The sequence below is a fragment of the Leptosomus discolor genome, chromosome 1 (genome assembly GCF_034619465.1).
Source record: "Leptosomus discolor isolate bLepDis1 chromosome 1, bLepDis1.hap2, whole genome shotgun sequence".
Classification (NCBI taxonomy): Eukaryota; Metazoa; Chordata; class Aves; order Leptosomiformes; family Leptosomidae; genus Leptosomus; species Leptosomus discolor.
Window position 1 is genome coordinate 154,692,891 of NC_141391.1, and position 14,470 is coordinate 154,707,360.

A 14,470-nucleotide genomic window follows, 5' to 3' on the forward strand; every position below is an offset into this window, starting at 1 on the left:
CTCTGCCTTCTTTGTATCCTCTGTCACCAGGGCACCCACCTCATTCAACAGTGGGCCTACATTGCCCCTAGTGTTAGTTTTGTCTGCCATGTATTTGAAGAAGTCCTTTCTGCTGTCCTTGACCTCCCTTGCAAGGCCTAACTCCAAGGAGGACTTAGCTTTCCAGTTACCTCCCTACATCCTCTGACAACAGTCTTATAGTCCTCCAATTGGCCATCCCCTCCTTCCAAGATCTATAGACTCTCTTCTTCCACTTAAGTTTGCCCATCAGTTCCCTGTTTAACCATGTGGGTCTCCCGGCTCCCCTTCTTGATTTCCTGCTGTAAGAGTCAGTTTGAACAAACAAACCATCAGGAGTCCACCAAGTGGACTGTGATGCACTGGGATGCTCCGATCTTGAGCTTGGAAAAAGTGGTCCTTGAATATAAACCAACTATCTTGGGCCCCTTTACCTTCTTTGTCAAGAAAGTTTCCGAGATGGGGATAGGAGATGATTTACAGCAGCAACTGAAGAAAAGATTTCCTAATGGTGGATAAATTGTAGCTTCTATCTGGAATGTGCACAAGATTTTAATATTGTGATGGCATCACAATGACAATAGTGAGAGCTTTCAAAATACAGCACCAGACCCCACACTGGGATGCATCACTTTTTCCCACTCAGTCTCACTCAGGGAACTTGCTTTCTCTCAAAACAATTTCTTGCCCATTTGCTATATTCTTATAACTTTTTTTTCACTTTCTTCAAAGTACTTTTCCTGTTTAACTCATGTTTACCTTTCCCCGAATCATTCTCAGTTCTCTTTACATCACTTTTCCTCTTCTCTGAGTCCACATATTTCCTTTCACTAAACCACCCTCCTTTTTAATATCACTTTCCTAGCAAAGGGTGGAGAACTGCTTTATGCAAACCTTTCTCATTCTCTATTTTGAGGTAGTAAGAGTGGTGCCTTACAAACTATTTGTAAAAGCATCTAAGACAACAGAAAAGAAACAAACAGGAGAGTTGAGCATAAACAGACACTGCATTTTGTTATGATCCAATTCTAAGGACCACACAGGAGTGTTCAGTGAAGTGAGATGGTGATTTATGCCTTCACTCAAATAAGGTTTGTTTGAAAGCAATCGGTACTCATGGAGCATCATCTGGGATTTTAAACAATGGAACATATTTTGTACAGGTGTACAAATAGCTGGCAAAAATATACGCACTTCACACTTGTGGCTTAAGCTTATAAATGCAGCTTGAACTAAATCTGAATCAGAAAACTAATTCAGATTTTGCTATAAAACACACCAGGACAGACTACTCTGCCTATTTAAGAGCTCATGCTGAGTTTTCCAATGCAGGAGTTTTAGCAAAACACTTCAATTTTTCAAGTCTTCACCAACCTTTGAAATTTTAAAGGTTCACTATCACTAGGGAGCTTTGGCCTAGCATGTTCGAATGCTAAGAGTGACCTCTTTATATTATCTTAACTTTCACTAGATGACCATTCCTTCTCTTTCTACATGAAAATTTGCATCCCTCATGCTCTTCTCACCTTGTACCACACACAGATATCTCTTTAAAAAAAAAAAAAATAATATCAAACCACCTTGTAACATCTGTACTGTCACACTGATTTCCTGGGCAATGATCTGATTCTTGTGGCTGGAGTTGAAACACTTGGCATTCAGCCTTTTTCTTCTTTCCTCTCAGGAACTAGGTTATTATTGTCTCATAGAGCAGTGCCTGGGTGGTATTACTAGCTAATTAATGTCTACTTAGCGTAAAGGGCTGCAGCCACCTTCCAGCCCCTACAGGCATTTTGTCTTTCTCTCCCTGACAGGACCAGATGGCATTTTGGCCAACCTTTGCCCACCCTTCACGAGCCATGCACTCAATTCAGACAATGGATCTAGCAGCTTTGGAAACACATTACCATCACAGCCGGACAGATGCTAGCAGAGTGGTTGTTACTGCCCCAAACAATGGGAAAATTAATGACTTCAATTAAAAGACGTAGATTAAACCTCTACCAAGGTATAGTCACTTTTTCACCTTTGTATACTGTTGTGTGGTTTATTTTATTTAATTTTCCAGCTCTCATCACATAATAGGGTGACAAACACGTAGCTAGGAAGAGAAATACATGGCCAACAACGAATGCTTACAGCAGGCTATCTTACCCCCATCTCACTGCACCGTTTGCTCACAGGATAAATCAGGATGATGAACCCACTCATGTTCAAAGGAAGAGTCCAATTGCACACTTCAGTGGAGTCAGCCCTGAATACTTCACTTTTTCCAAGATCAAGCGCCAGCAGTCCAAGTAATTGTCTTTCCATTGTTTTTTGTATGCACCATTCACACTAATTTGATGTTCCTATTAAGCTACAATCTGCCCCAGCTCCTGGTTCTGCATCAAGACACTGTTTCATGTCCTGCCCACTCACACATTGGTCACACATCAAAGAGCTATCAGAAAGGGAGCAAAACATGAAATGCCATCAACCAAAAGACACCTGAAAATGAACGAACATGAAGCTCACAATTAAAAACAAAAGCATAAACAATTTTCTCTCAGAAAGATGCCTGCCTCAAAACCACTACATTCAAATTACTCTTTACCCTAACAGCTTGTGATCAAAAGCAACACCAAAACATCATTATTATTTTTAGATCACATATTCTCTTCTCTGCTTTCTTTGATTGAAGTAATTCAAGGGATCTCTCTATTTGCATACTTTGTCTTTTTAGCTACACTCCTCACATCTCAGAAATAATTACTTCATCTTAAAGTGGATTTTTACATATATACACAAACACACATATATGTAGCAATGCCAGAGACACTTTAAGCAGACTGCAGCCATACTATGACCAGCTGTGCTCTAATCTGCTCTCAACCTCTGAGGAGGGTCACTCCCAAACCCTGTTTGGGAGAAAAATTACCATCGAAAAAACAGCCTCAGTGGGTCAGCTGATGACACTTTCTCTCACAGCAAGTCCCCTGTCACTTCCTCTAGTGACAGGCCGTAATTGCACTTTGAGCTGGAAATGCTGCACAGTATTTTGAACTAGATGTAAAACACTGGACACTGATGACTTTTAAAAGATCTGCAAGAACTCCATATACAGGAGGAATTGTCCTCTCTATGCTCTGCCATATTCCTTTTTGGAAATTTTGCTAAAATCCTTTCCACAAGTTTTATTTGAAAAATAATTTCTGAAGGGACAAACTTCTATAAAGAACCTGTGAGCTACTTCAGCTCCCAAAATATAACAGTGCTTTCTAAGTTTTTCTTTAAAGTGCCAGGTTAGAAAGCACCTAGAAGCTTGGAAATGCCAGAGCTCATGTCATCTGAGCATCATACTCCAGCCCTGTTGCACTCAAGTATTTTGACAACCTTTAATCACATTGACACCTGCTACTTTCTTCTGCTGGAATCTTGCCTCAGTGTTTAAGCAAAGACCTGCTTGATATCCTTTTGTATCTTGTGTATGCGGTGCACAGCCTCAAGACTTATTTATTCCACACTACCAAAACTGTGCACAGAATGTAAAATGATTAATTGTCTCCTAAGCATCTCTGACAGATTCTCCCCATAGTATCCAAGTTTCTTGTGACCATGAAATTTACCCTCTCTGTGCTCCTCTAAGGTGAGATTGCAGTATCATCTGTATTATGCAGCTGAGCAAATGAGAGTCAGAAGGAAGGCAGGCACAAACTTTGCATTAATTTTAGTAATACAACCTGAGGCACACAGAGAGCCTATTTCTGTTTCTAGCCCTTCACTCTTTTTCAAAGTCTCCTTGTAATTGCCTCCAAGGAATCCATCCTACTTCACAGTGGACATGCACAGAATGAGGAGCCTGTTGTTACTGGCTATTTGTGAAAAGTTTGACGTAAATCTTCATCATTCAGAAATTCTGTCAGGGAGACTGAGAGGAGAAGCCAGACCTCCAGAGGCACATTCAGCTGTCTTAACTGTAATAATATCTTGCTTTATCTACTGCAGTCCCATCTCATTTACTATACACCTTCCAGCTTGGCAGCAAATGAGGCAGTGTCTAAACTTACTTCAGAGCTTGCCTATCGATCTAACGAATAATCTGCATCAACCCAGAACTCCAGACTCTGGAAAGAAATAGACACAGACCCTCTCCCCCATGCCCTTAACCTGTCTCACTCACCTATCTGCACCCCATGTCCTCCTTTTCGTTATTCTAACTCTGATTTCCCAGACATCTACATCCCCTGTGCTCCTAATTGCCAGCTCCCATCCCCTAACCCTGCTCCCTGAGTTCCTGCACACACTGCCTCTTTGCTTCTACTCCTTCGGCTCTTGCAACCTCTTTTCCCTGTTCTTCCATACATCTTTTCCTGACCCATCTCCATTTGACCATGACTGCTGCTTCCCTTTTCTCCTTGCTACTGGAGATCAGCTGATGAGCAGCGCAGCCCCCCTTCCCTCAACCCAGAGGGCAGGCCTGCAACCAGGATTAAACACAGAGGGGCATAACTCCTCTGTAGGCATGTGCAGATGGAAACTTTTGAAAGCAAAGCTCTTGAATCTGAAGTGTCTCCAAAGTGCATGAACAACATCAGCAGCAGGGCAAACTCAGCAGTACTTTTCTCCAGACAGCAAAAGGCACCTCCCTGGTATTGTGGTGACACTTCATAAAATGTCAAGCCTCCAAAATTTCATTCCAATGAAGTTCACTCCACTATCAGCACTAAAAAGCCTCAGGAAACAACTGCTGGATTTATTTATTTTAAAGAAGGTAATTTAAAGCAGCACATTTCCCACAAATCTTGTCTTCAGAAACAACTGACTTTTTGTAGAAGTTTTAACTAAAAGAAAAAGAATCAGTCAAAGACTGAATCTTACCATGAAAATTTTCAGCCAAAACAATTAAAGTTTACATAAAGAAAACAATTCTTTATAGGAGGCAGTGACATGTACACTTTACTGTGGGCAGTGTCATTGAGTTTGCTTGTAATTAATAAATCTACCAGACATAATTGTATCAACTAAGCAAACATTTCCAGTCACACTGATGTAAACAAAATCATTCCTCTTATCAATTAGTAGTGCACATGTTGTCACCATCTCTCCACACTGCCTAAAAGCGTCTAAGCATCATTTTTCTCCCAGCTTTTCCAGCTCCAAATTTTGGGCCCTGCCATTCCAGTCTGTGGAAAAATGAACCTGCATGCACCATTCCTCATGCTGCAGAGCATAAAAACAAGAACTGATGCAGAATCCCTCAGGGTAATAGGAGAAAACCAAGTAAGTGTCTCCTGGCAGTGCTACCCAGATCACCCTTTCTTACCATGACACCTCCTTCTCCTGCCAGCAGTTTCGAGTTTGCTGGGAAGTTTCCAGTTTGTAGCCACATGGCTACGCAGCCTCCCATCCACACTGCATCTGCCCTGGAGCTGTACTTGGCAGGCACCTTGCAGCCTCTGTCCACACACACCCGAGACAGAAAGACAAACTGAAACATGGTCACTATTTCTAATTTTTAAAACCTGTTCATAGGGATCTAGATACAGTAGAACTAGAAACATAAAGCAGAAGTGATGTACACAGTTACACATTATGTACTTAGGTGGGAAAAAACCAACTCCAAAAGACTAGAATTTTTCAAAGCCAGCAAAACAATTCAGACAGGTACTTCCCATCTAAACTTTGGTAGGCATTACGGATCTACTGCTAATTTTGAAAATCTAAAGCAAAAGGACCAAAAAGCTGAGAACCACTTCTAAAACAGGCAAGAAGAAGAAAAAGAGGAGGGAGAGAGAAAGAGAGTGAGCGAGAGAGAGAGAAAGAGAGAGAAAGAGAGCGAGCGAGAGAGCGAGCGAGCCAGAGAGAGAGAGCGAGCGAGCCAGAGGGGGAGAGGGGGAGAGGGGGAGAGGGGGAGAGGGGGAGAGGGGGAGAGGGGGAGAGGGGGAGAGGGGGAGAGGGGGAGAGGGGGAGAGGGGGAGAGGGGGAGAGGGGGAGAGGGGGAGAGGGGGAGAGGGGGAGAGGGGGAGAGGGGGAGAGGGGGAGAGGGGGAGAAAGAAAGGAGATATTCTTACACAAATCTGAAGACGGCAAACAGAACTGTGGTGGCAGAAATCTCTTACATGGGGGAATTACCAGCAACAAAACCAGTTTAGTCATCCTACACTTACAATGGTGTCTGTGGTTCAAGATTATATGAAAACTACTGTCTGCATCTTTGAAAGAAAGCAGCAATTGTAGAGGTTTCTACTTTGTCACACTGCATCAGAGCTACACCTTAAGGGTGAGCGCTTTCGTGTTTCTCACAACTAGTTGCCACAAAGGTTTCCTTAGCTGGAACTTCAGGCATCCAAAACAATGTATTTCCTTTTGGAAACCTGGATCTAGGTTTATTAAAAGTACAGGGTGCCACAGAGAAAAAAACAAAAGCAAGAACATGCAATAATGGAGGAAGAGGGAGAAACAGAAGGGGGAAGCAAAAGAGAAAAAGCAAAAGGACTTTTGTAATTTCAGCACATCAGCACAATTCATTAAGCTTAAAGGGGTCACTAGGAGTTGTCTGTGGTGATGGTGACAGTGCATCATCAAGCAGAGAAATGCAGAGGGCTCTTACTGCAGCATATGTGTCTGGCTGGCGTCCTTTTGTTTGTCAGGTACCTCGTAGTGTGGGGAAATCTTGCCGAGGCCGCTGTCGCTCAGCATCCGCTTTCGAACCGCAGGATTCCACCGATCTGATATTCTAGGGAGGGAAGAAGGAAGAGAAAGGCATTCACTGCTCAGAAATTACCTTGCATGCTCCACTTTGAAACTATCTTATGCTTACTGGTTCCCAGCATTTTGCAGCCCATAGCAAACTAAAATAACTTAATTCATTATGAATACAAGACTTCTCCTAAAGATGAATAGGAGCGCTTCTGGTCTGCCCAGATGATGAGAAGAAACAGAGACACTTCACCATCCTTCTTAGGCACAGAGGACTTCAGGGCCTTATACAGTGGTATCAGAGCCCTGACCATGCAGACGAGGGGCTTGTAACTCAATTGATACAGATTTATGGTGGGGCAGATACAGTCAGGGCGTGCGAGAAGGTTGAAAGGTGCCGAAGTCCATGAGTCCTGCTGCGTGCTCCAGGATGCCTAATGGAGTAGATGTTATTCCACTGTCCTTCTGTCATTACCATGGCTGCATCCTGTGCCCAGCTTCCCATCTAAGATCTACTCTCCCACATCTCCCAGTCCTTCAGAAAAGAGGACCAGAAAAGAGATGCCCAACTCTAATATGGCTGCTGAAAGCCAGATGCCAGCACCACTCACCCAGAGGCCTGCTCCACTACCAGATCAGGCATTCCTGGTGGCGTCCCCACCTGCTGTGACATTACCAGCTCTGGGTCCAGAATAAAAATCTCGTCCTGCGAAATTTCCGTCACAAAGTGCAAATGTTCCTGTTGGAGTGATACAAGGATCAAATAATGAACCTGCAGGACCACTGGTCTCTCAGAGCACCCAGCTGGGTATTGGAAAGCTGGGTGCACATCAGGGTCTCTGAAGAGGAGTCACGGGACTCTGGCTGTGTATTTAAGTGCACACACATACACACACACTAAAACAAATGCCACTGAAGTCACCAATAACTATTTCATCGATTTCAAGACAAACAGGATTCCAAATCAGCAAGCTTCACACTCAAAGCAACATTTAAAAGGCTACTACTCAGTGACTCTGTACCGTTCAGCTGAAAACTGGAGGTCTACCCAAAAAGCCGAGGTTTGCATTTCAAAATGAGGACCAACACCTAATGTCTGCCCTCTGATGATGGCTGTCAGAAATTTTCATTGTTTGGGATACTGTCCCAGACCTCCATTGCTTGTACATTCTGGTTTCACATCTCTGCTACCAAAGCTCTCTTTTTCAGTCCTTCTTTTTTGTTATTGGCACTGAAGGCTCATTATCCTTCAAAAAATACCAAGTGTGAGTAGGACTGTCTACCTGGCGAGTGGGCAGGAAGCTTCCCGCCTGAGGACCGTCATACAGTATTGATCTTTTCCCCACAGAAACACAAGGCAAAGGAGTAGAAGGGAAAGATGATCATTTGTACAGAGTCAAGTATTCAAGAAATGCAGAATAAGCCAGAGTCACATCACCCAGTTTAACCTGTAGCAGCATCTTCTTTACACTTGCTTTCCAACTCTTATGGCACAACTTCATCAGAGCGTTTATATGACTGTGTGCAAAGAAGTCCCCTGGTGGCTACATGTAGACACTGAACCTGGGACCTCTGAACAAAGCCACAGATCGTTCTGTTTGAACTAAACCACCAGCTGCTTTTGCTCATGTTCATGTGATTCAGAAACAGCTTATGCAGTTCTCAGGGGGACTATGAAATCAACAGTTGGAACTTAACGCTGAGCTACTAATTGGCCTTTTCTGGCTACAAATCAGAAACACCAAAAGCTGTGTAAAATTGTCAAAGTGTCTTTTACTCAGATTGTCAAGTCTATACCATAGGTTTTAATCCAACGGAACTACATGCTGTTTTGGGGTTCTTTGGGAATGTTTGATACAGCTCTGTTCATAATTCTCAACTTATAACATCATCTTAATTTCCATAGCTATTCCATGTCACACACACAGGATCAAGACTTCTGGTGACTGAGAGCCTCAGTGAAAAGATAAACTCAAATACTCTGGTGCCACACAGATGCCTTTAGTAGGACTTGATAAGGATGACAAATGTAGAAAACTCTGATCTGTAGATCAGATTGGTAGTACACAGAAGGGTAGATGTCCGGCAGATATAAAACTTCAGTGAAACAATGCAAACTACATAAACTAAAAAGGCCCAGAAATTTTTCTCTACTTTTCATGAGACATCAGGAGCATTTTAGAATACACAGGAGGAATGACAGATAATTCATTTTAAGCTGCATTTGATTATAGCTTAAAAAAAAAAAATTCTATAGAAACAATAACTGAATAGAGATTTACCTGAGATCTGTCAATGCGGTAAAAACGATCAGCAGAAGTTGCTGCAAGAGAAACAACAGAGCTGCAGTGAAGAAAATGGTCTGAGTAGAACTGCATGAACCCCATGAACCCCATGAAGGTGGGTTGAGCTAACATCACTACTGTGTAAAACAACCTCAATGTCCGTGAAGTCACAGAGGTTTCAAAAGAACATAATCTGATTCATTCATTATGTCCATATTCCTATCCCATTAAACAGTGAATTTAAAGGTGAGGCTTAACAAAACAATATTCACTAAAATTATTAACTTGAAATAAATATTAAAAAATGTATAAAATGGATTTCAGGCTTATAAGAAGAATTGATTACATTAAAATATGTGACAGAAAAAGCTGCATTGTTCCGATGAGTGTATAGCAAGCATATAATGAAATTGATGGGTCTAATAGGATTAATTCAAATTTTGAATCTAAAGAACAATAACATGCTTGGGAGCTCTTTGTAAATCAAATGCATGGCCACAGACATTCATCCTGAATTACCAATACGCTCAAGGACGATTCGTGCTACTCATGAAAAACATATGAAAATAGGGAAGATTCACTAAATAAAGCACCAATTATGAATCCTGTCACTGCCAAATAATTTATATTACCAAACCCAGAAGTATTTTATCACCTACAATGCGCTTCATCAGATGTGATTTTTTTGTTTCTGCTTTGCATTTAGTTTGGGCAGTGAAATCAGATTCGTTCATTCTGGAGTTTTGACACAAGAGCACAGTGACGTAGCATCGTAGGTTTTGGCACTGCAAAGGAATATCAAATCCCTAAAGACAAAAACTGAATGCATTTACCCACCCAGCCTTCTCCAAAAACCAAACAGATTCTCAATGTGTCTTTTATCAATTTCCCTCATGAGAGACAATGAAGACTGATTAGAAATTGCCAAGGATAAATTGTTTTTGTTTAGAACAATAAAAATTTCAGTCTCCCCATGCTGAAGCTTTTGCAAAAGCAGATACCATCCATTTTAGCTGCTAATTCTAGTGCTCTGGAGCCTGATGTAAAGCCCAGATAAGCCGTCTGCTTTGACAAAGTCTGGGTCAAATACAAGTGCAGCTCTCCAGGGAGTTACATTAAGTGCAAACTTACAGGGAAAGGGAAGTACATTTCCATCCGTTAAACACTATAGTACCGAAACACCATAGTACTTAAAGAGACACCAGAGAGAAGAATGCAGCCTTACCAGCAGCAGCATGTTGCCAAAACCAGCTGCACTCTGAGTCCAGGCACTGCCATGCAGTAAGTGCTGCTCATCACAACAGAGACACTGATAAACCAAACCTCTAACCACCCTTGGAAGAACATGCCTCCTTGGGGTGACAATGCTACAAGCAGACATTTTGATTGCTAGACGAAGGGCCTGTTTCATTGTTCAGAGGGGAAAGGGGGGGCACCCAGCTCCTTTTTCACCTGCTTGGTGTAACAGGAAGGAGCAGTTACCCCTCCATGGTAACACTTTCAGATGCACCATCCTTCACACGCACACCAGAAGCAAGCAGCATGCTAGGCACAAAAGAAAGGAGATGGACTTACCATCAAGGAAGCACCATCTAGGAGATAGCCTCTGAACAGAAAGTACTCTGGGGAAAGAGCTTTCTTGGTCCTGGATAGGGCAGGGAAATGACATTAAAAAAAACAAGAAATTTTTTCCTCTTAAAAGGACTATTTTCTAGTCTCTGCTTTTTTCATTTTGCTCTACTGACATTGCACAATGTGCAAAACTGAGATGGCCCAAACCCACTAGGTTTGCTCCTCACTGACGTCAAGGTTGGCATCTCATAGATGAGAGTAAATTGATACAGTTAGCTTCAGCCACATCCTCAGCTGTCCCCTTCCATTCAGCTCAGCAGTACCAAAAAGCTTTGCATCAAAACCAGCTTTCTCAGCTACCTACAGTCGCCCTTATCTGTGAGGACACAGGAACAGAGAAAGGTGAAAGAGGCCAAAAAGATACACAGGAATCTCAAACAACAGCCACGAACCCTAATTACTACATTTGTTTCTTGTGTGCCTGTCACCTTCCTTTATTCCAGCTCAGTACTTTTACACTCTTTCCCACTTGTAGGGATCTGTCACTCAAAGCAATTCCTCACTTCACCTGTCCCTGGCATGTCTCAAATGCACATCAGGGTAAAAACGCCTTATTCTCTACACCTAGAATACAGAAATCACAGACCTAGGGACCACCACTGGCCAGACAAACAGACATCCTCCAGCAACATCTTCCTATTCCGGCTAAAAAGATGGGCTTCTTGGGAGCTGATGGACATTAGTTCAGGAACCAAACCAAATGACTGTGGATGAATGAAGGCCTATTTCCTGACCTGTACTCACCAAGGAGTCAAACAAGCTGCCCCTTACTTTTTCAGCTCTCACTGAGATGGAGAGGCAAAAGAATCTCAGAAAGCAGAGGGTCTTTGTGGCTCTGCTCTGTACTACCAGTGGACAGCCAGCCATCTTAAAGCCACTGGGACACAACGTTTAAACACAAATAGATTTGCCCAGGAGAAAATACAATAGCGTGGATCTCGGGCACACACCCAACGTTCATATAGAGCCAGATTCTATACTTATTTACACCTTAAGCACAAAAATCAGCACATCTGCAAATGATGTAAATTCAGGCACACACTAGCTCAGGATTAAACTTTACTCCTCCTTCAGGTAACAGACTACAGGATGGTATATGAAATCATAAGGCAAGAAAACGAAAAGTAGAAGCAACATGGAGGAAAAGTATCTTTGAGAAAAGTACTGCTCTGCACGGAAAGCACAGAATGTGAATAATATATACGTACATATGTTTATAACATGGGTATAGATTGGTGAAAACAGACGAAGACACAATGGTATCTTGTTGGGATTTCTCAGAATATCACACAGGAGCCCAGCACCTTTCCTGACAGCAGGATGCGGGACAAGGAATCTTCATATTGGGAATTGTACAGCTATATCAAGTCAATAGTTGTTTGAAGGTGCAACACCAGAAAGTAAATGCTGGCTAAAAGAGCAAGTTCCATTAAGAGATTTCAAACAAACATGGGTTTTCAGCTGGAAAGGAGAACAGGGCTATGAATGCTTAACCCCTAGCATAACACAGAAATCCACCACTCCAGCCTGAGCTACAGCAGACCTTTTACAAAGGTTTGCACCCAGCCAAAACAAGAGACTCCAAATAACACAAGACCCACCATTCCTTCAGGCAGCTGGCACCATGTGCATGGTTTGAAGGAGGAAAGCAAGGCTGCTTTGTATACAAGAAGAGGGAAAGTGCAGAAACATAAACACAGAGTTAAAATGAAATTTATGGCATATCAAACACATCCACCACATCTGGAACATTCATACAGATTCTCAAAGGTTCAGTTTCCTATATATTTTCCTCTGCTTTTACTGCCCAGTGCTTATATCATTAAGAAAACCTAGAAGTAATAGGTATTTCTCAGCAATTTATCTCAGTGTTTTGCAAATCTGACATATTTCTAAAATAATTTTTATCTGAGTAGCCATGTGTGAGAAAAAGTTATTAAAAAAATAAAGAATATATAGATAGAAAAAATGGTTCGTCAGTTCAATTCCCCAGCCTGCCCAGACATGTGTCAGTGAAACCACAGGGAAGAAGCAGTTTGCTTTCTTCAGTCTGGAGAAAATCTCGGAGAATGCTGAAGGATGTTGTCGTTTCAGTCTGACTTGATAAAACAATCTCCAAATTGATTACAGAGTAAATAATGCCCTCATATGTAAGAGGCAGACATTGCTCTCTCGATTTACATAAAGGTATCTGACAATTTTCAGCCACCTGGGAAAAAAAAAGGAAGTCATGCTGATGTTGTTCAGATACGCACAAGTTCTTAGCTTCCCCTGCTTCCTGGTCAGCAGGGTGCCTGCACGCACTATGTGTTGTTTTCAAGCAGCTCTGATGGCGATTAGCATTTTGATGGACATTCATTTCTCAGCCAGGTGAACACATATCAGTGCCTGGCATGACACTGCTACAAAATGTTATTAATTTCATTCAGTATCGTGACAGCTTTTGCAAGATTCATCTTATTAGCTTCTGCCTCTGGGATTGACTGGAATCATCTATTATTGCCTTTCCTTTCCGATTATCCAGGACAGAAAGCCAAGACAGCTCCAGGCAACTCATCTGTTGTCTCCTCAGTGCCCTAAGAGTTAGGCTATAGTCTTGGCAACAGATCTCGTCTGAAATGTTACTGCAGCAACTTACAGACTTTGCTTGACTAAAATAAATTATATATACATGTATGTCTTCTGATGCACAACACCTGCATCTACAGGCACCCTAACAAAAAATAAAACAGCCTCAATTCTCTCCCATATTTAGACTCACAAATTGCACTTGATCCCGTAAACCTTATTCTCATGTACAGGTTTTTGCCTCCAACCTCTGTACATTACAGGCTAGGCAAAGACAACAACAGCATAACATTGAATAAAGTTAACTTTTTCCGCACGTGAGGACCAAATGATGTAACTCAGTGATTTAAGCATCAGATATAAAATACACCTATGTCTTTCTCTAATATGGGCCTGTGGAGTTGTGGGACGCTTATATTTGCTTGTATCGCAAGTGAGGCATATGTGGGAGAGTCAAGGGGTTTCTGACATCCACTAGATTTGCTAATGTCTATGTAAACATATGCACAAAGCTTTAGGTATCTTAATATTTAGTCCACTATTTGCAGAAAGTTGAGGACTGGGACACAAACGTCAAAAGGAAGAAGACCTCCAAAGATAACAGTGTGTACTAAAAAGGTAGATGATACAAAGAGGAGAAACAAGTAAAAATTCATAGAACTAGCAGAGTACACAATGCTGGGAAAATTAAGATAGGGATGATACTGGTAAATGTAAATTCAAGTCACAAACTCATATTTTGATATGCTCCTTCCAAGACTCCATTACAGTTGAACTGCAGAACTAACTTGGGAAGTGTCAGGCCCATGAGAATGATATTTTATAAGCATTAAACTCATTAGAGAAACAAAACAGAATGAAAAACAACTCCAGCATAATTTTTCTCATTTGCACCTGAGCCTGCTGATGTTTCTGCTGACTCCCCATGTTTTGAGCTGCAGAGGAATAGCACAAGCAAACTGCGTTTACGAGACCTAAAAGTACCCGTGACACCTTGTTAGTGAGGTAAGAAAATAGTTCCATCAACTCAAGCACCTTATCCATGCCCTTTACCCCCTGCTTTTTCCACTTTCTGTAATGCATTGAGGAACACCAACAAACGTGGAACAAACCTCAAATTAACCTAATGAGACAGTTTGTAGAAATGACCCACTGAGAATAAACCAAAGTTTGAAGAATCCAGGATAAATAAGTACTGAAGACAAAACACAGAGGGGGGTGCATTCAAAATGTAACATCATAAAAAATTGATAGTATATTAGGGATTTCACATGGACATGCACTAG

General features: G+C 41.8%; 1 protein-coding gene across 4 annotated transcripts in view; it reads right to left on the reverse strand.

Annotated features, from left to right (window-relative positions):
* The window catches only part of DGKI (diacylglycerol kinase iota), a 215,022-nt gene that overhangs the window by 43,247 nt on the left and 157,305 nt on the right, over positions 1-14,470 (reverse strand). For all 4 annotated transcript variants that reach the window (XM_086467794.1, XM_086467820.1, XM_086467811.1 and 1 more), the window contains 4 exons: positions 10,560-10,629; positions 8,982-9,022; positions 7,311-7,438; positions 6,611-6,736 (listed from right to left, as the gene is read on the reverse strand). In XM_086467794.1, coding sequence (XP_086323920.1) covers positions 6,611-6,736; positions 7,311-7,438; positions 8,982-9,022; positions 10,560-10,629 — 365 coding nt within the window. The remainder of the gene's footprint in view (positions 1-6,610; positions 6,737-7,310; positions 7,439-8,981; positions 9,023-10,559; positions 10,630-14,470) is intronic.